The sequence below is a fragment of the Pteronotus mesoamericanus genome, unplaced genomic scaffold, assembly GCF_021234165.1.
Source record: "Pteronotus mesoamericanus isolate MK-2021 breed Mesoamerican mustached bat unplaced genomic scaffold, CSHL_Meso_final contig_78, whole genome shotgun sequence".
Taxonomy (NCBI): Eukaryota; Metazoa; Chordata; class Mammalia; order Chiroptera; family Mormoopidae; genus Pteronotus; species Pteronotus mesoamericanus.
This window is the reverse complement of record NW_026555258.1, coordinates 2,431,789-2,444,430: the sequence shown is the minus strand read 5'-3', so window position 1 is coordinate 2,444,430 and position 12,642 is coordinate 2,431,789. Positions and strand designations below refer to the sequence as shown.

General features: G+C 65.6%; 2 protein-coding genes across 5 annotated transcripts in view; both read right to left on the bottom strand.

Moving 5' to 3' along the window:
• The window catches only part of UBAC1 (UBA domain containing 1), a 42,062-nt gene extending 35,388 nt beyond the window's left edge, over positions 1-6,674 (bottom strand). The window contains exon 1 of the mRNA XM_054584164.1: positions 6,663-6,674. The gene's annotated coding sequence lies outside the window, so the exon portion shown is untranslated. The remainder of the gene's footprint in view (positions 1-6,662) is intronic.
• Positions 6,675-8,648: 1,974 nt separating this feature from the next.
• NACC2 (NACC family member 2) overlaps positions 8,649-12,642 on the bottom strand; it is a 60,467-nt gene continuing 56,473 nt past the window's right edge. For all 4 annotated transcript variants that reach the window (XM_054584811.1, XM_054584810.1, XM_054584813.1 and 1 more), the window contains 3 exons: positions 11,391-11,496; positions 10,837-10,934; positions 8,649-9,606 (listed from right to left, as the gene is read on the bottom strand). In XM_054584811.1, coding sequence (XP_054440786.1) covers positions 9,104-9,606; positions 10,837-10,934; positions 11,391-11,496 — 707 coding nt within the window. In that variant the 3' untranslated portion in view covers positions 8,649-9,103. The remainder of the gene's footprint in view (positions 9,607-10,836; positions 10,935-11,390; positions 11,497-12,642) is intronic.

Below are 12,642 nucleotides of genomic sequence, written 5' to 3'. Positions count from 1 at the left end.
GCACCCTGCCTCCTGCCTGCCAACCGCTCCTGCTAAGGGGCCAGGGGCTGCATCCAGGGGTGTCTCGTCCCCCGCACCCAGCAGGCGCCCCTCCCAGGCCTGGCCTCCTCCCTACCACTGTCTCCCACGCCCCGCAATCCCCCATCAGCCGCCTATACCTGGCCCCACCCAACTCCAGTGATCTCAGCCAAGTCCCTTCCCCTCTCTGCCTCAGTCTCCTTTCCTGCAAAATGGACAAAGAGTGGCTCCTGGAGAACGTGGTGACATCGACCAGGCTGGCCCCAGGCCTCTGTGGGCTCCGCCGGGAGCAAGGGCCCACGACAGAGCTTTGGGCTCTGCTGGTCCCACGGGCCAGGCCGCCATGGGGGCGGAGCTGGGAGGGCTGGGCCCCACCCCCAGGGCCCATGCACAAAATCCCCGCGATTAACGCAGAAAGGGATGGGACCTCCACACGTGACGAGTAACCGATGGGTCCCTGATTTCCATACAGTAACTGTCTTATTAAATCTAAATTTAATGTGCTTTCGGAATCCTTAATTTAAAGTGTTACTGCGCCCACCATCTGCTCCGCTCTCTAAATACCAGTGCAGGGAGCACACAACTCAGAGCCGTGCCGGAACCGAGGCCCTGGGGTGACAGGCACGAGACCAGGGCGAGCTGCGGGGCCCACGGGAGCAAGGGGCCCAGCAGGCGGGCATTCCAGGCCCAGGGCTCCCGTCTTTCCAGGCCTGAGCCCCATGCCGGCCGGCGCCCAGCGGAGCTGGCTCCGGGTGCCCTGTCTTTGTCCAGCCTGTGCCTCTGGGCGCCCTCCCAGAGGCATCCGTCGGGACCCACCCTGGGCACCGCTTGGCTTCTCCTCTAAGTGCCAGGCCCATCCAGGGAGCCTCCCTGCCCAGGGCCTGGCCCAGGCCGTGCTGAAGGGACCCCCTGGGACAGGGCAGTGCAGAGCCAGGCCAGCCTCCGTGTTAGAGGCAGGGCTGAGGGTCAGACTCACTTCATGCCTGCCCCCAGAAGACGGGGACCAGAGCGGGGGCTGCTGCCACCCCGCTCCTGACATCAGTGTGCCCGGCGCCTGCGGGGATTGTCCCTCCTCCCTCCACAGCTTCAGGGTGCAGAACAGGAGGCTGAGGCTCCAAGTGGCCAGGCCCAGGAGCACAGGCTGGGCGGAAGCCAAGGCCCCCACCCCACAGGGCTTGCCTGCACCCCACCGCCTTGGCTTTGGGGTAATGGGCTGCGGCTGCAGGACCCAGCTTTCCCTGGGCTCTCGGTGCCGAGCACCTGCTGAGCTTTGCCTGAGCAGAACCCGCCTGGCACATTCCCTGACGGGGTGCCGCGCACTGTGCACCCGTGTATCTTTGTAAGCACGGCCCCTTCCGGCCCCCAAGCCCCAAGGGGCGGCATCAGCACCACCCCATTCTATGAAGGAGGCCGTAGAGGGAATAAGGGCAGGGTCTCCCCCACACCTCTAGCCCTTGGGCGCTCTGCGGGTGGCCTGGCTCCCTCCCTCCTTGAGCCCCCTGCCTGCCCAGGGCCCCTTCCCAGCAGGCATTTCCTCAGAAAGTTTCCCGGGTTTCGCTTCGAGGAGCTGGCTTCGGCGGGATCCACCCGGTCCTGGCGGTAATTGACTGCTCTCTAATCAAATTGATTTCCATTCCAGTGAGTCCTGCGGCCGCCTCAGTTCCAGGAACGTATTTTGAGCACAGATGGGTAATCAGAGGGCCAGAAGCCGAGGGCACTGCAGCCTCTCCGCCCATCCCATGGAGCTGGCGGGCCGAGTGCTCATCCCGTCACTCCCTGTCCCGTGGGGCGGGCCTCCAGCAGGGCTAGTCTGTGCCTTCAGGCCCGGCCCCAGGGATGTAATCGGCCCCCCGGCAGGGCCGCCTGGCGGCCGATCTGCTCTGCCCCCGGAAGGGCTCTGGCTCGGAGGCACCCCTGTGGGCCTGGTGCAGGGCAGTCCACCTCCCAGGGCGGGGGCGGGGCAATGCGGGCTGATGCTGGGGGAGTGCACAGGGCCTGTGCGGGGAGACTGAGTTCCAGCACCTGGGCCTCCTTCCTCGGCACCACCCCCCCGCCAGACCCTGCGGCCCGGCCCTGAGCCCGAGGGACCCTGCTCGGCACCACCCCGCCACAGCGCTTCTGGCGGGGGGGCCGACATCACTGGCCTCCTCTGCCCGCCACCTCGCCCTCCCCATCCCGCCCAGGCCGATGGCCCTCAGGGTGGAGAGCCGGGTCGCTTCACCCCCGCTAGGTAGGAAAGGAGGGGGCAGCCATTCCCTGGCCCGGAGCCGGAGCCGAGCCCGTCCTGCCCAGAGGCCGTCCCTCCCACCCAGCTCGCCGCCCTGGTGCCCTGGCCTGCTGGGGAGGGCGCCCTCGGTGCTTCCGCAGTGGCAGGACGGGGGTGTCAAGGGCTGGCTGCTGTGGGGGGAGCGGGACCGCAGGCAGTGGCTTCCGAGCACCTCCTGGAATGGACGGGCGTCCTGGGGGCTGAGTGGCCGGGGTCTCTGGCCCCCTCCTGCCGCTGCCCCTCTGGAGAAAGCTCCCAGGGTCCCTGTAGTTTTGTACCGGATGCAGTGTGGCCCTCAAAGCGTCACGGCTCGTCCGTCACCCCTGCAGACCCCCAGCCTCTGCTCAGGGTTCGGCTCTCACAGTTCAAGACTTCGGTCCCAGAGACGGGGCAGGCCCAGTGCAGGGCGCAGCTGAGAGGGGTGCCTGCCCACCAGCCCTGGGGTGCCAGGCTTGCCCCCTGCCGAGTCTCGGCCTGGCTTCCGAAGTCTCGTACAAGGCCGCGGACCCCGCTGGCTTGTGCAGACGCCCCCACCCCCGCCGTGCGAGCGCAGTCTCTCTGGCGCCTTTGCAGTTCCGGGCTGTGTCAAGCCAGCCGGCCCAGGGTCAGCCCCCGTGGGTGCCCCAGCAGGGCCCCTCATCCCCGCCCCCCCCAGGAGGCCCAGGTGAGCCAGGCCGCGAGCCAGCTGTGCTCGCTGTGGCTCTCGCCTCCCTCCCAGAGCCCCGGAGTCACGTGCAGGACGCCTCAGGGGCATCCTCCGAGGGCCGTCTACACGCTGGTCTGGCCACAGGTGGACGGACAGCAGGTGGCACGTGGCGGCACCCGGAGGAGCTGGGCAGCCCCTGTGCAGCCCCGCGGGGCCCGTCCGACCTGCTGCCTGGGGCGCTCCTGCTCCCGCTCCCCCCCACCGCCCCCGGCCAGGGGCGCTACTTGGGGTCTGTGAGGTCAGTGCCACGGAGGGATCCGGCTCAGATGCTGGCCCTGCCACCTTGCAGCCAGGACCTGCGGCCTCCCTAAACCCCCGAGCCTCGGCCCCCGTCTGGAAAGCGGCGCTACGGCCCCCCATGCGCCCAGGCCTGAATGGGGGGCCTTGGAGCTGGGCACCTCCAGCCGGTGGGGCAGATGGACAGGCCCCGCCCTCTCCCACCTCCCTTCCTGACCCAGGGCCCCAGCCTGCAGGCCACAAGTGCCTGTGTTCCCCTGAGGAGACCCTCCTGTCCGTCCCCTGGGGCCACCGGACAGATTGGAGCCACACAGAGCTGAGGCTGCCCTGCCGGCCGGGGCCTCCCACCTCCCCGCCCCCTGCACAGCCAGGCCCTCAGCCCAGCCAGGGCCCTCTCCCAGCGGGACTGCGGCTCGGGACCCACCTCCACCCCCAGCGGCCCCCCGCGCTTCGTGTGGAAGGACAAAGGGCTCTGGGCAGACTCTGGGCCGGGCCTCCGGGTCCTGCTGACTGGGCACCCTCCTCCCAGGGCAGGACAAAGGGGTGGGGGTGGGGCGGCGGGGCTCTGAGGAGACGTTCTGATGCCTCGGCCACTTTCTGTGGGAGGCTGCAAGGGCAGGCAGCCGTGGAAGGACGGACCGAGGGCACAGAGCACAGGCTGGCAGATGTCCCCTCCACTGCTGGACCCCCTCCCCCAAGAGAGGGGGCCGGGCAGCCGCGCCGGAGGAACCCAGCAGGCCGTCTGGGTTCCAGCCAAGGCCATCCTCACTACCCCCCCCACCCCGACATGGCACAGGCCTCTGGGTCCTCGGCCCAGAGGCGGGGTGTCTCCACCGACCCAGGTGGCTGACCTGGGAACCCCGCTTGCCCGGCGCCTGCGGCCTGAGGGGAGGGCCTCTCGGGGGCTGAGTGAACTCTGGGGAGCTGGGGCGGGGGGGGGGCGGGGTCCCAGGTCACCCCCGCCTGAGAAACAAGCGAGCACGCAAGTCCTGGCTGGGGCAGAGCCAATGCTGCGAATGGAGCCTGAGGAAGGGCGGAGACAGTTACCAGGCCTGACCCAAGAACCCTGGCCCCCGGGAGTGACACTTTCAGGGACAATTGGGAGATGGGCCCATGGCCTGGCCAGGGAGGCTCCCAGTGGGCCAGGCAACCTGCTCCACCCGCTTGCAATCCCCTATCCGTCCACCCGGGGGCAGGCCTGGTACTGCAGGGGGTTGGGGCAGAGGAAGGCGGCTTCTGCACACCTGGTGGGTGGCAGGCAGGTGAGATGGCTTTCCTAGTTTGCAGAAAATAAAAAAAAAAAAGGAGAGGGTCTCACCCAGGCCCAAGGCCGCCAGGACGTGCTGCCCCGCCACCCTCTTCCCTAGTGAGACATTGCCGGACGGAGGGTGAACGGGCCGGGTGTGGACAGCGGGAGCTTGTGGGTGGCTTCGTCCCCTACTGGGGCTCCTGGGTCCTGGGGCCATCCCAGGACAATTGGCCCTCTACCCCTAACAGCCCACCCCCACTCCCTGGCCTCCCCCTCCCTCTGCCCTACTGTCCAAGCAAAGCGCAGGTTCACTTGGGTTTGAACTGACTTTATTATTCTGTAAATGTGAACTTTACAAAGCGCTTTACAATGAACGATCAGGTCCTTTTGTCTGTCCATAACGGATTTCCACCTCACGAAGCGGCTCTGAGCATGCCAGGAGCCCTGTTCCATGGCCGCTGGCGACGTTTCTGTAGGTTGAGTTATTAACACAGCGTCAGCTGTGGCTAAGAAGCGACAGTCTCGACTCTACTGCGTAGCAGCCCAGCGACTGAGGCGCAGCAAGAACAAAGGTTTCCTCCTCCTTTATTTAAAAGAAAAAAAAAAAAAAGCTAGCATCTTCTGTGGCTGAAATCAAACGCAGTGGCATGTGAAACCAACCTTTATACAGCACAGGAACGGTTTATGTATTTTATTTATTTGTTTTTAACAGTCATGAGTTACAGTACTACCTACCCCTTCACCAGACTTCACAACAACCGTCTCCTTTGAAAAGTCTTTTTTCCCAAACACCCGTCCAGAGGATGAACGGTCTGTTTGCACCCAGTGCCGTCCAAGTGTTCAAGTCAAAAATATTTATACATTTTTATATTTAGTTCTTTTTTTTTTGTCTGCTAAAAATAGTATTGCAAGTTTTGGCTTCTGTTGACATAAAAATTACAGTCATGTGCAAAACGCTAACAACGAAGCGATCGATCAGAAAATTCAAGCAGGTTGTCCAATCTGAATGCTTTAGATTCTGCATAATCTTCCTTTTCATTTTTTGTCAAAGAAACGCAACAAACAAACAAACAAACAAACAAAAAACCAACACCTATGCCATGTTAGAAACACCTTGCGCCAAGCCCTGCCGGCCTCGGTCTGCGGCGGGGGCGCACGGAGCCGGCGGGCCAGCCCCGGGATGACAGTCGCGGCGGCAGCCGGGTTCCAGAACGGCAGCTATGGCCCACAGCAGCGGGGGCCCGCGGTCCCGCAGAGGGCTCCTGCCAGCAGAGGCAGGCAGGCTTCCCCGGCGTTCTCGGCTGGTCAGTGGGTAACTGGCCTTTTGCGACTGCAGCAAGATATTTCCACAAAAAGGACCCACCCACAGGGAGATCTGAGCGGTAACCGGTGGTCGGGGAGGGGGTGCTGGCCGCACGGGCCGCGCCAGGGGACAGGTCAGGGCCGGGCACGTCACAGTCCCCGCACAGTCGCCCGCCTCTGCCTTCGTCGGCCTCTGAACACAAACAGCACGGACGGCCCCCGCCCAGACCGGCCCACTGGGATGCCGCGAAGGGCTGCAGGCTCCCGCCCGAGGCCTCTCCCCGCTGCCTCTCGTCCACCGCCGTGTCCACCGCCGTGTCCACCGCCAGGGCAAGGTAAGACAATCGAATCCAATGCAAAGTTAAGTGACCACAGAGAACTCTGGGCGAGGCCAGACACAGTGCAGAAAACAAGACAGAATTCAAGTACCCAGGCACGCCGGCCAGGCGGGCGGGCCCGCCTGAGCTCACAGTATCTGTCACTTCTCGGGTCCCTTCCGTGGGACCTTTTGCACTCCCTCCCAGCCGCCTCCTGCAGGAGGGTGGGGCGGCGGCCGGAGCCCAGGCCAGCGCCACATCAGCTCCACGCCATCGGTCCCTTCTCTCCTCCTCGACAAGGCGCCGCTATGTCTTAGCTCTATATAGACTCTATGTAGTATATGCATATTGCTAATAGTCAAGCTTAGGGATAAAGGTGCACACATCTCATAAATACTGAGTGGCTCATCTCTCCATCTACAGGGTCTGGGGTCAGGGTCACGCTGACAGGACAGGGATTAGTCGTCTTGTAAACAGAGGAGGGGGAGGGTCCGGTGTTCGTAATTGGTTTTCCTTGGAAAAAATGATCAAAAGATGCTAAGGCACTCTGGAAGGCCCCCGAGCCAGGCCGCCGCCGCCCGCCCCGCGGAACGTCGGGGCCTCGGAGGGACGCCCCGGCACATACAATCATCAGCCACGCCCGTCCGCACACGCTCCGGACCCACGTCCACCGCGGGACACATTAGTGCAAAACGCTCGGCCCGGCCCGCCGGGGCCCGGGAGAGCTCAGAACCCATTCACATTTAATGACTAAAGTTCCCCTAGAGCTTTGCCTTCCTTACCCAGAACAACAGAACAGACGGCGATTATAAACAACTAAGGGGCAGAGGTCACGGGACATTGTGCTGGCCTGCACCGCGGTCAGGCCTTCTCTGTGCGGCCGCCGCCTCCTCCGCCGGGCCAGCGGCGCCCCTCCCTGTCCTGGCCCCGCGTGGGGGGCCGTGCCCACTTTGGAGTGGAGGAGAGAGAGGGAGACAGAGCGAGCCCTTCAGTCCACAGCCAGGACGGGTGGGCCTGTCTCCTGAGGGTCCCCACGGATGGTCAAATTAAAGTGCAAATCTGGGTGGGGGGAGCAGATAAAGGAAACTCCAGATGGGGGGGTAGGTGGGGGTCACCCTCACCCACCGTCATCTCCCCTGCCCTGAGGCCACCAGAGGATGCCAGAGGGCATGGCCTCCTCCCAATTTTAGGACGACTCAGTTCTGGTCCCTCGTGGGCTGTTGGACCGGGGGCCCTGGCTGGGCGGAAGAGGCAGGGCCCCGCCTCTGGGCCAGGCTGCCAGCTCGCAGCCCCAGCCCGGGCCCCAGCCTCTTTAGACACAGGACCACGGGGCCCGGACCACCCTGCACTCGGGTGGGGACAAATGGGAGCGCGGCTGGGATTAGCTCCCACGTGCCCACCCAGGGTCCCCGCCCCCCTTTCCGGAAGCTGTCGGATCTTTCTGGAGGCCAGGCACACATCTACCCCGGCTGGAGGGGGCCGGGAGGCCGTGCGCAGCCCCTTCCCGCGGGGAGGGCAGCGGCGGCAGGAGTGAGTGGGAGCGCGCTTACCCCTCCCCGCCCCAGGCAGCCCTGCCTGCCCAGCCCGGGGAGCACACACAGGCGGAGGAACAGAGCACTAGGACAGAGGCACCGAGCAGGAGATCCCTTCCAGCCTGGGAACGGAGGGGGTGCCCCTGGCCACATCAGGGCTGCCTGGGACCGGGGAGGCAGGCCGCCCTCGGCCAGGGACGCGGCGCCCCTGGGTGAGCGGCTGCAGGAGCACTTCAGACAACCCACGCTCCACCCTCCAGCCCAGAACCAGCTGCCAAACGTTGAAAGGAACATTCCAGCCTCAAACAAGCCAGCAATTTCTATGGGCCCTTCCTCACTGCTCCCCCCGACCGTGCCTTCCAGAACCTCTGTGCCTCGGCACACCTGCAGCCTCAGAGGGGCGCACCTTGAGGGTCAGAGACAGGAGAGCCCGAGCCCCAGCCCAGCCCAGCCCCCTCCACGCTGGCCCCCGAGGGGCCTCCACCTCATCACTCATTCTGACTATGCTTCTAGGGACACCCTGCCCCCAACAGAGGGTGAGTAAAACCTGGCCTGGGGTGGGGAACATGGTACACAGGTGCCCTGCCCTCAGCCCATAGCGGGTCGGAGGCAGGGACACCCAGTCCTCCCTAATTTTTTGCTCTTTTGGGTCTGAAAGTTTCCAAACCATGTATGAAATACATCTGAATTCAGATGAAAACAAATGAACAAACAAACATAATCCCAACAAGGCGGAGGGCAGGGCCCCCGGGTAGCGGCCCCGCCCCCTGGGACGGGGGTGGGGTGGGGGCGGGCGGGGGAGAAGGGGCGCCAGGCGAGAGCCAGAGGGGCCCGGGGGCACCCCGGCGCGGCGAGGCCGGAGGACAGGCACTGCTGGGGGCCCGTTCTCTCGCAGGGACAGCAAGACCCCTCGCTGCTCGCCGCACTGCCCGCCGCGCACGGTCCCGCATACGCTCGTTTGCACACTCACACCGCCCCCCCCCCCCCCGGACCCGGCAGGCCTGACCCCGGATCTCAAGAGGAAGGAAAAAAACAAAAGAATTTGGCCCCTGGGGGCCCAGCCCTGGCCGTGGCCCCGGAGCGGCGGGGGGTTCCTCATGGGTAAGGACAAGGGTCCCCAAGCCACAGGCCCCTGGCTTCGTCATGGCAGAGGGGCAGGAAGGGGGGAGGCGCGGGCAGGGCCGGGGCTCGGCGGCCTCCCGTCCCCTCCCTGAGAAGGGGGAGCTACACTTGGAGACTGACCTCGAGCATGAGAAGGGCCCTGAGGCCTTTCCCGCAACTCGGCAGCCAGTGGTCTAATTGTTTACAGTGTCACGAATGCATGTTTCCTTCATAAATTTTAAATACAAGCAGAATAAAAATCACATTTTTTTCAGGCAACAGCAGTTCAGTAGGTAAGTGGCTTGATCACATTTGTCTGTATTAGTAACGCATGCAAGCAGCTAGTACCGGTCCCTGGTGCGCTCGGCCGGCCCTCTACAAGGTCCCCGCGTAGGGGCCCTCGGGTCTCCGGGCTGCAGGCGTCTGGGGCCGGCTGGAGCTGCCGCTCCCCTGCTCGAAGGGCTGCGGGGGGCTCTGGCCGGCGGGGGGCAGCGGCTCGGGCGCCGCCACCTCCTGGATGACGGAGCCGGCCCCTTCCGCCTCCTCGCCAGCTTCGAAGGCGGGGTTGGCGGGGGTGCCCAGGTCGACATTCACGGCGTCAGTTCTCAGGGCCACGATGGCGGCCGCGTCCGCCCGCCGCTCGGCGTACAGGCGCTGGTCGAACACCTGCGCCGTGGCGGGCGGGAACTCAGGGTCGAGGGGCACACTGGCGGCTGAGGAGCCCATGACCGTGCGGTACATCTCCACGCCCTCGGGCAGCATGGACTTGATCTTGGGCAGCCAGCGCTTCCGGACGCGGCGGGCGTTGGTGCACATGTCTGCGGCGATCACATTCATCTCGCTCTCCTTGAAGCTGGGTGCGAAGTTCTGGCAGTACACTGGAAGGACAGGCGAGGAGGGCGTGAGGGGGACTGTGCCCACAGGCCTCGCTGGCTGCTGACCCTCCGCCTCCCAGGCAGTCCCCGAGCCGCGACGCCCTGGACAGGCCCCTGGGTCAGACTGGCCACTCCTGGGCTGTTGGGGACGGTGGATGGGCCCTGCTCCCCACTGGCCCCCTAGAGCTCTCCGGGCCCCGGCCTAAGGGCCAGTAGTCGCCCTTCTTGCTGCTCAGCCCCGCAGGCCACGCCCAGCCCTGGGACAGCCTCTGGCTGAACGTTCAGGGAGGAGAGAAAACAGAGCCCTGGGGCTGAGGCTGCGGCTCCAGCGTCTGACCACCAGCTGGCTTCGTGGCCGTGGGAGGCCCACTCCCTGCACCCCACTGCCCAGGATCCAGGGCCTGGTCAGAAATCCGTTCGATGGCCGGAGGGGGCGTCAGGGCAGAGCCGGTGCGTCCGCCCACAGGCTGGACGAGGCGGGAGGCGGGAGGCAGCCCCGAGCTGGGGGGATATGGGCAGCTGTGTCATGCCCATTGTCGTCGATCATAATAAGCCCCTGTCCTCCTTCCTGCCCCAGGAGCACAAGACCCGGCTCTCCAAGAACAAGGACCCCGGAGGCAGGCGTGCCGGGCAGGCCCTGCACCGTGAGTCCAGCCGCGGGCAGCGTCACCCCTGCCCGCATCTTAGCTTCCGGGAAGCCTGGCCGGCACGCCACACTTTACCGACTGCAAAGGCCCCCGTTTTCTCTAGAAGAAGGTATGCTTTTTAAGCATACGGTGTGTCCACGGCTACGGGAGGACAGGAACTTGGCCAGGGGGGCCCATGCCGGGCACCAGCCGTGGCCGCTACTCCTGAGACCGGGGGTGCGGGACGGGGTGGCGTCTGCCACCGCAGTGGCCGGGCTCCACCCCCGCGCACCCAGGAGTGGGAGGCCGAAGCCGCCGAGCAGATGGCAAAGGCTCAAAATAACTTTCAAATGTAAATAAAGGGTTTTGTTCAAAAAGGAAAATTAGATCTATTTCACGTATTAAAATAGTTTCGCAGCTGAATTCATCACGCTTGGAAACCTACCAAGAACGTTCCCACCTCGAGACCTGGCTTCTGGGAGCTGCTCTTTCCCCTCCCCTGACCCACAGCCCAGCCTGGCGCCGGGGAACAGGCCACCCCCCTCCAGCGCCCCGGCCGAGTCCCCGGGGCTCCTCCAGACCCACCCGGGAGACCCGGGCCCCTTACGTTTCACAGCGTTGAGGACTCGGCTGTCCAGTGGCTTGCGGCTCGGGTCACTGGTGGACGACCGGATGCCTGTGCCGCAGCTGTTGGCCAGCGTGTTCCTGCCGGAGGGGTGGCGGGGAGGCGGGGTGAGGCCTCGGCCGCCAGTGACCATGGGAATGGGCTCCCCCGCCCGCGGGCTGGACGGAGGAGCCAGAAGCCCGCATGTGGGGGGACACCTGGCCTCCGCTGTGGACTGGGGCTCATCCCCAGGGCTCCCCCATCCCCAGGGCTCCCCCATCCCCAGGGCTGGGTGCAGTGGGACTGCAGGCCCGACGCCCTCTGGTGGATGGGGGAGAGGACAGCCCCAAAGAGGGAGGGGCTGCCTGACCCACCCTGGTTGCGGGAGGGGGGCTCTTCAGTTGGTTGAGAGGTTCCCAAGCCCCCTGGAAATGCCCGAGAGCCCCACCCTCCCCGGACCCCCATGGCGTGTGATATCTGGAAGGCAGGGGCCTTGAGGGGCTGACGGCTGGGGCTTAAGAAGGCGCCTGAAGCTCCGGGGCAGCCGAGGGGCCTACCTGTCGAAGAAGGTAGCGAGGAGCCTGCGCAGCAGCACCTTGTGCTTCACCCCCGCGCACAGGTGGCAGTTCATCAGCTGGCCACGCGTGATGTAGACGCCGGAGCCTGTGGCCAGCAGACACACAGTGAGGCAGGGCCCCGCCAGCCGGCCCCCAGGCTGGCCCCCACCCGGCCTGGGCCCCGCAGCAGGCGCGGAGCATGACTGCAGGCTCGTCTTGGGGCGCTGAGGCCTCGTCACTGGGGGAGGCAGCGTGGGGGCCTGCTCAAGGGCTGTCCCCAAACTACCCTTCCGGCCTCGAGGGAAGTCCCTGGCTCGGCCGAGGTCTGGGCGGTCCTGCCCCACGGCTCCTTCCCAGATGCAGTGGTGGGGAGTGGGTCACGGAGGTCGGGGTGGGGCTCCCCCCGTCCCTGCATGGACCTCCTCTGGGTGAGGGCCCCGCCAGCCCCCCAGGCTGGGAACAAAGGACTGAGACAATGGCAGGTGGGGCCCACCGGGGGCTCAGAGGACTGTGGCCCGAGTATCACAGGACGCGTGCCTGACCTCCCTGTTGGGAAAAGGGGACGAGGCAGGGCCCCCTCCCCCTCCGCAGGCAGGAGAGGGCGAAGGACCATACAAGGCCTGCTCTGCCCATGGGACCCCAGGCTGCGGGACACAGGGACCCCCCCAGCTTAACCACGCTTCCCTACGAGCCGGGTCTCCAGGGGAGCCGCCAGCAGCCCGTGGGAGAGGCCGCCGGCCAGTCCCGCGTGGAGACCCCCTGCAGGTCAATGCTGTGTGACGGCCCCCAGCCACGACCCACCGGGCGTCCCCGAAGGCCTCACATCCTGTCTGCAGAGCCTCAAACTCAACAGCAGAGCCGGTCACCTGCGGGCCCCTTGTGGCGGACGGGGACCGTGGGGCCGGACAACCTGACGTCCGGCGGGGGCTGGGTCAGGGTAGGCAGCCAGTCCTCGCCCCCGACCCCTCCCACCCACCGACATACAGGCGTCGCTGGGGACCTGGCAGCTGCAGAAGATGCCCTGCTCCCGGCCAGCCCGAGTGTGGGACCCCTGGCGAAGGGGACGGCAGGAGAGGGCTCCGTGTCTACCCGCGAGGGGACAGCACCATCGACGCGCATGGTCCCCTTGAACAGCCTCCCAATCTAGTCACGGCTCCCACGGAGGAGATCGGTATTTCTGTCAAAGGCACCGGCCCTCATGGGCTTCTGACTCAGTCGTGCTATTTCTTTTACAGCCGAGCCCGTCCCCGTG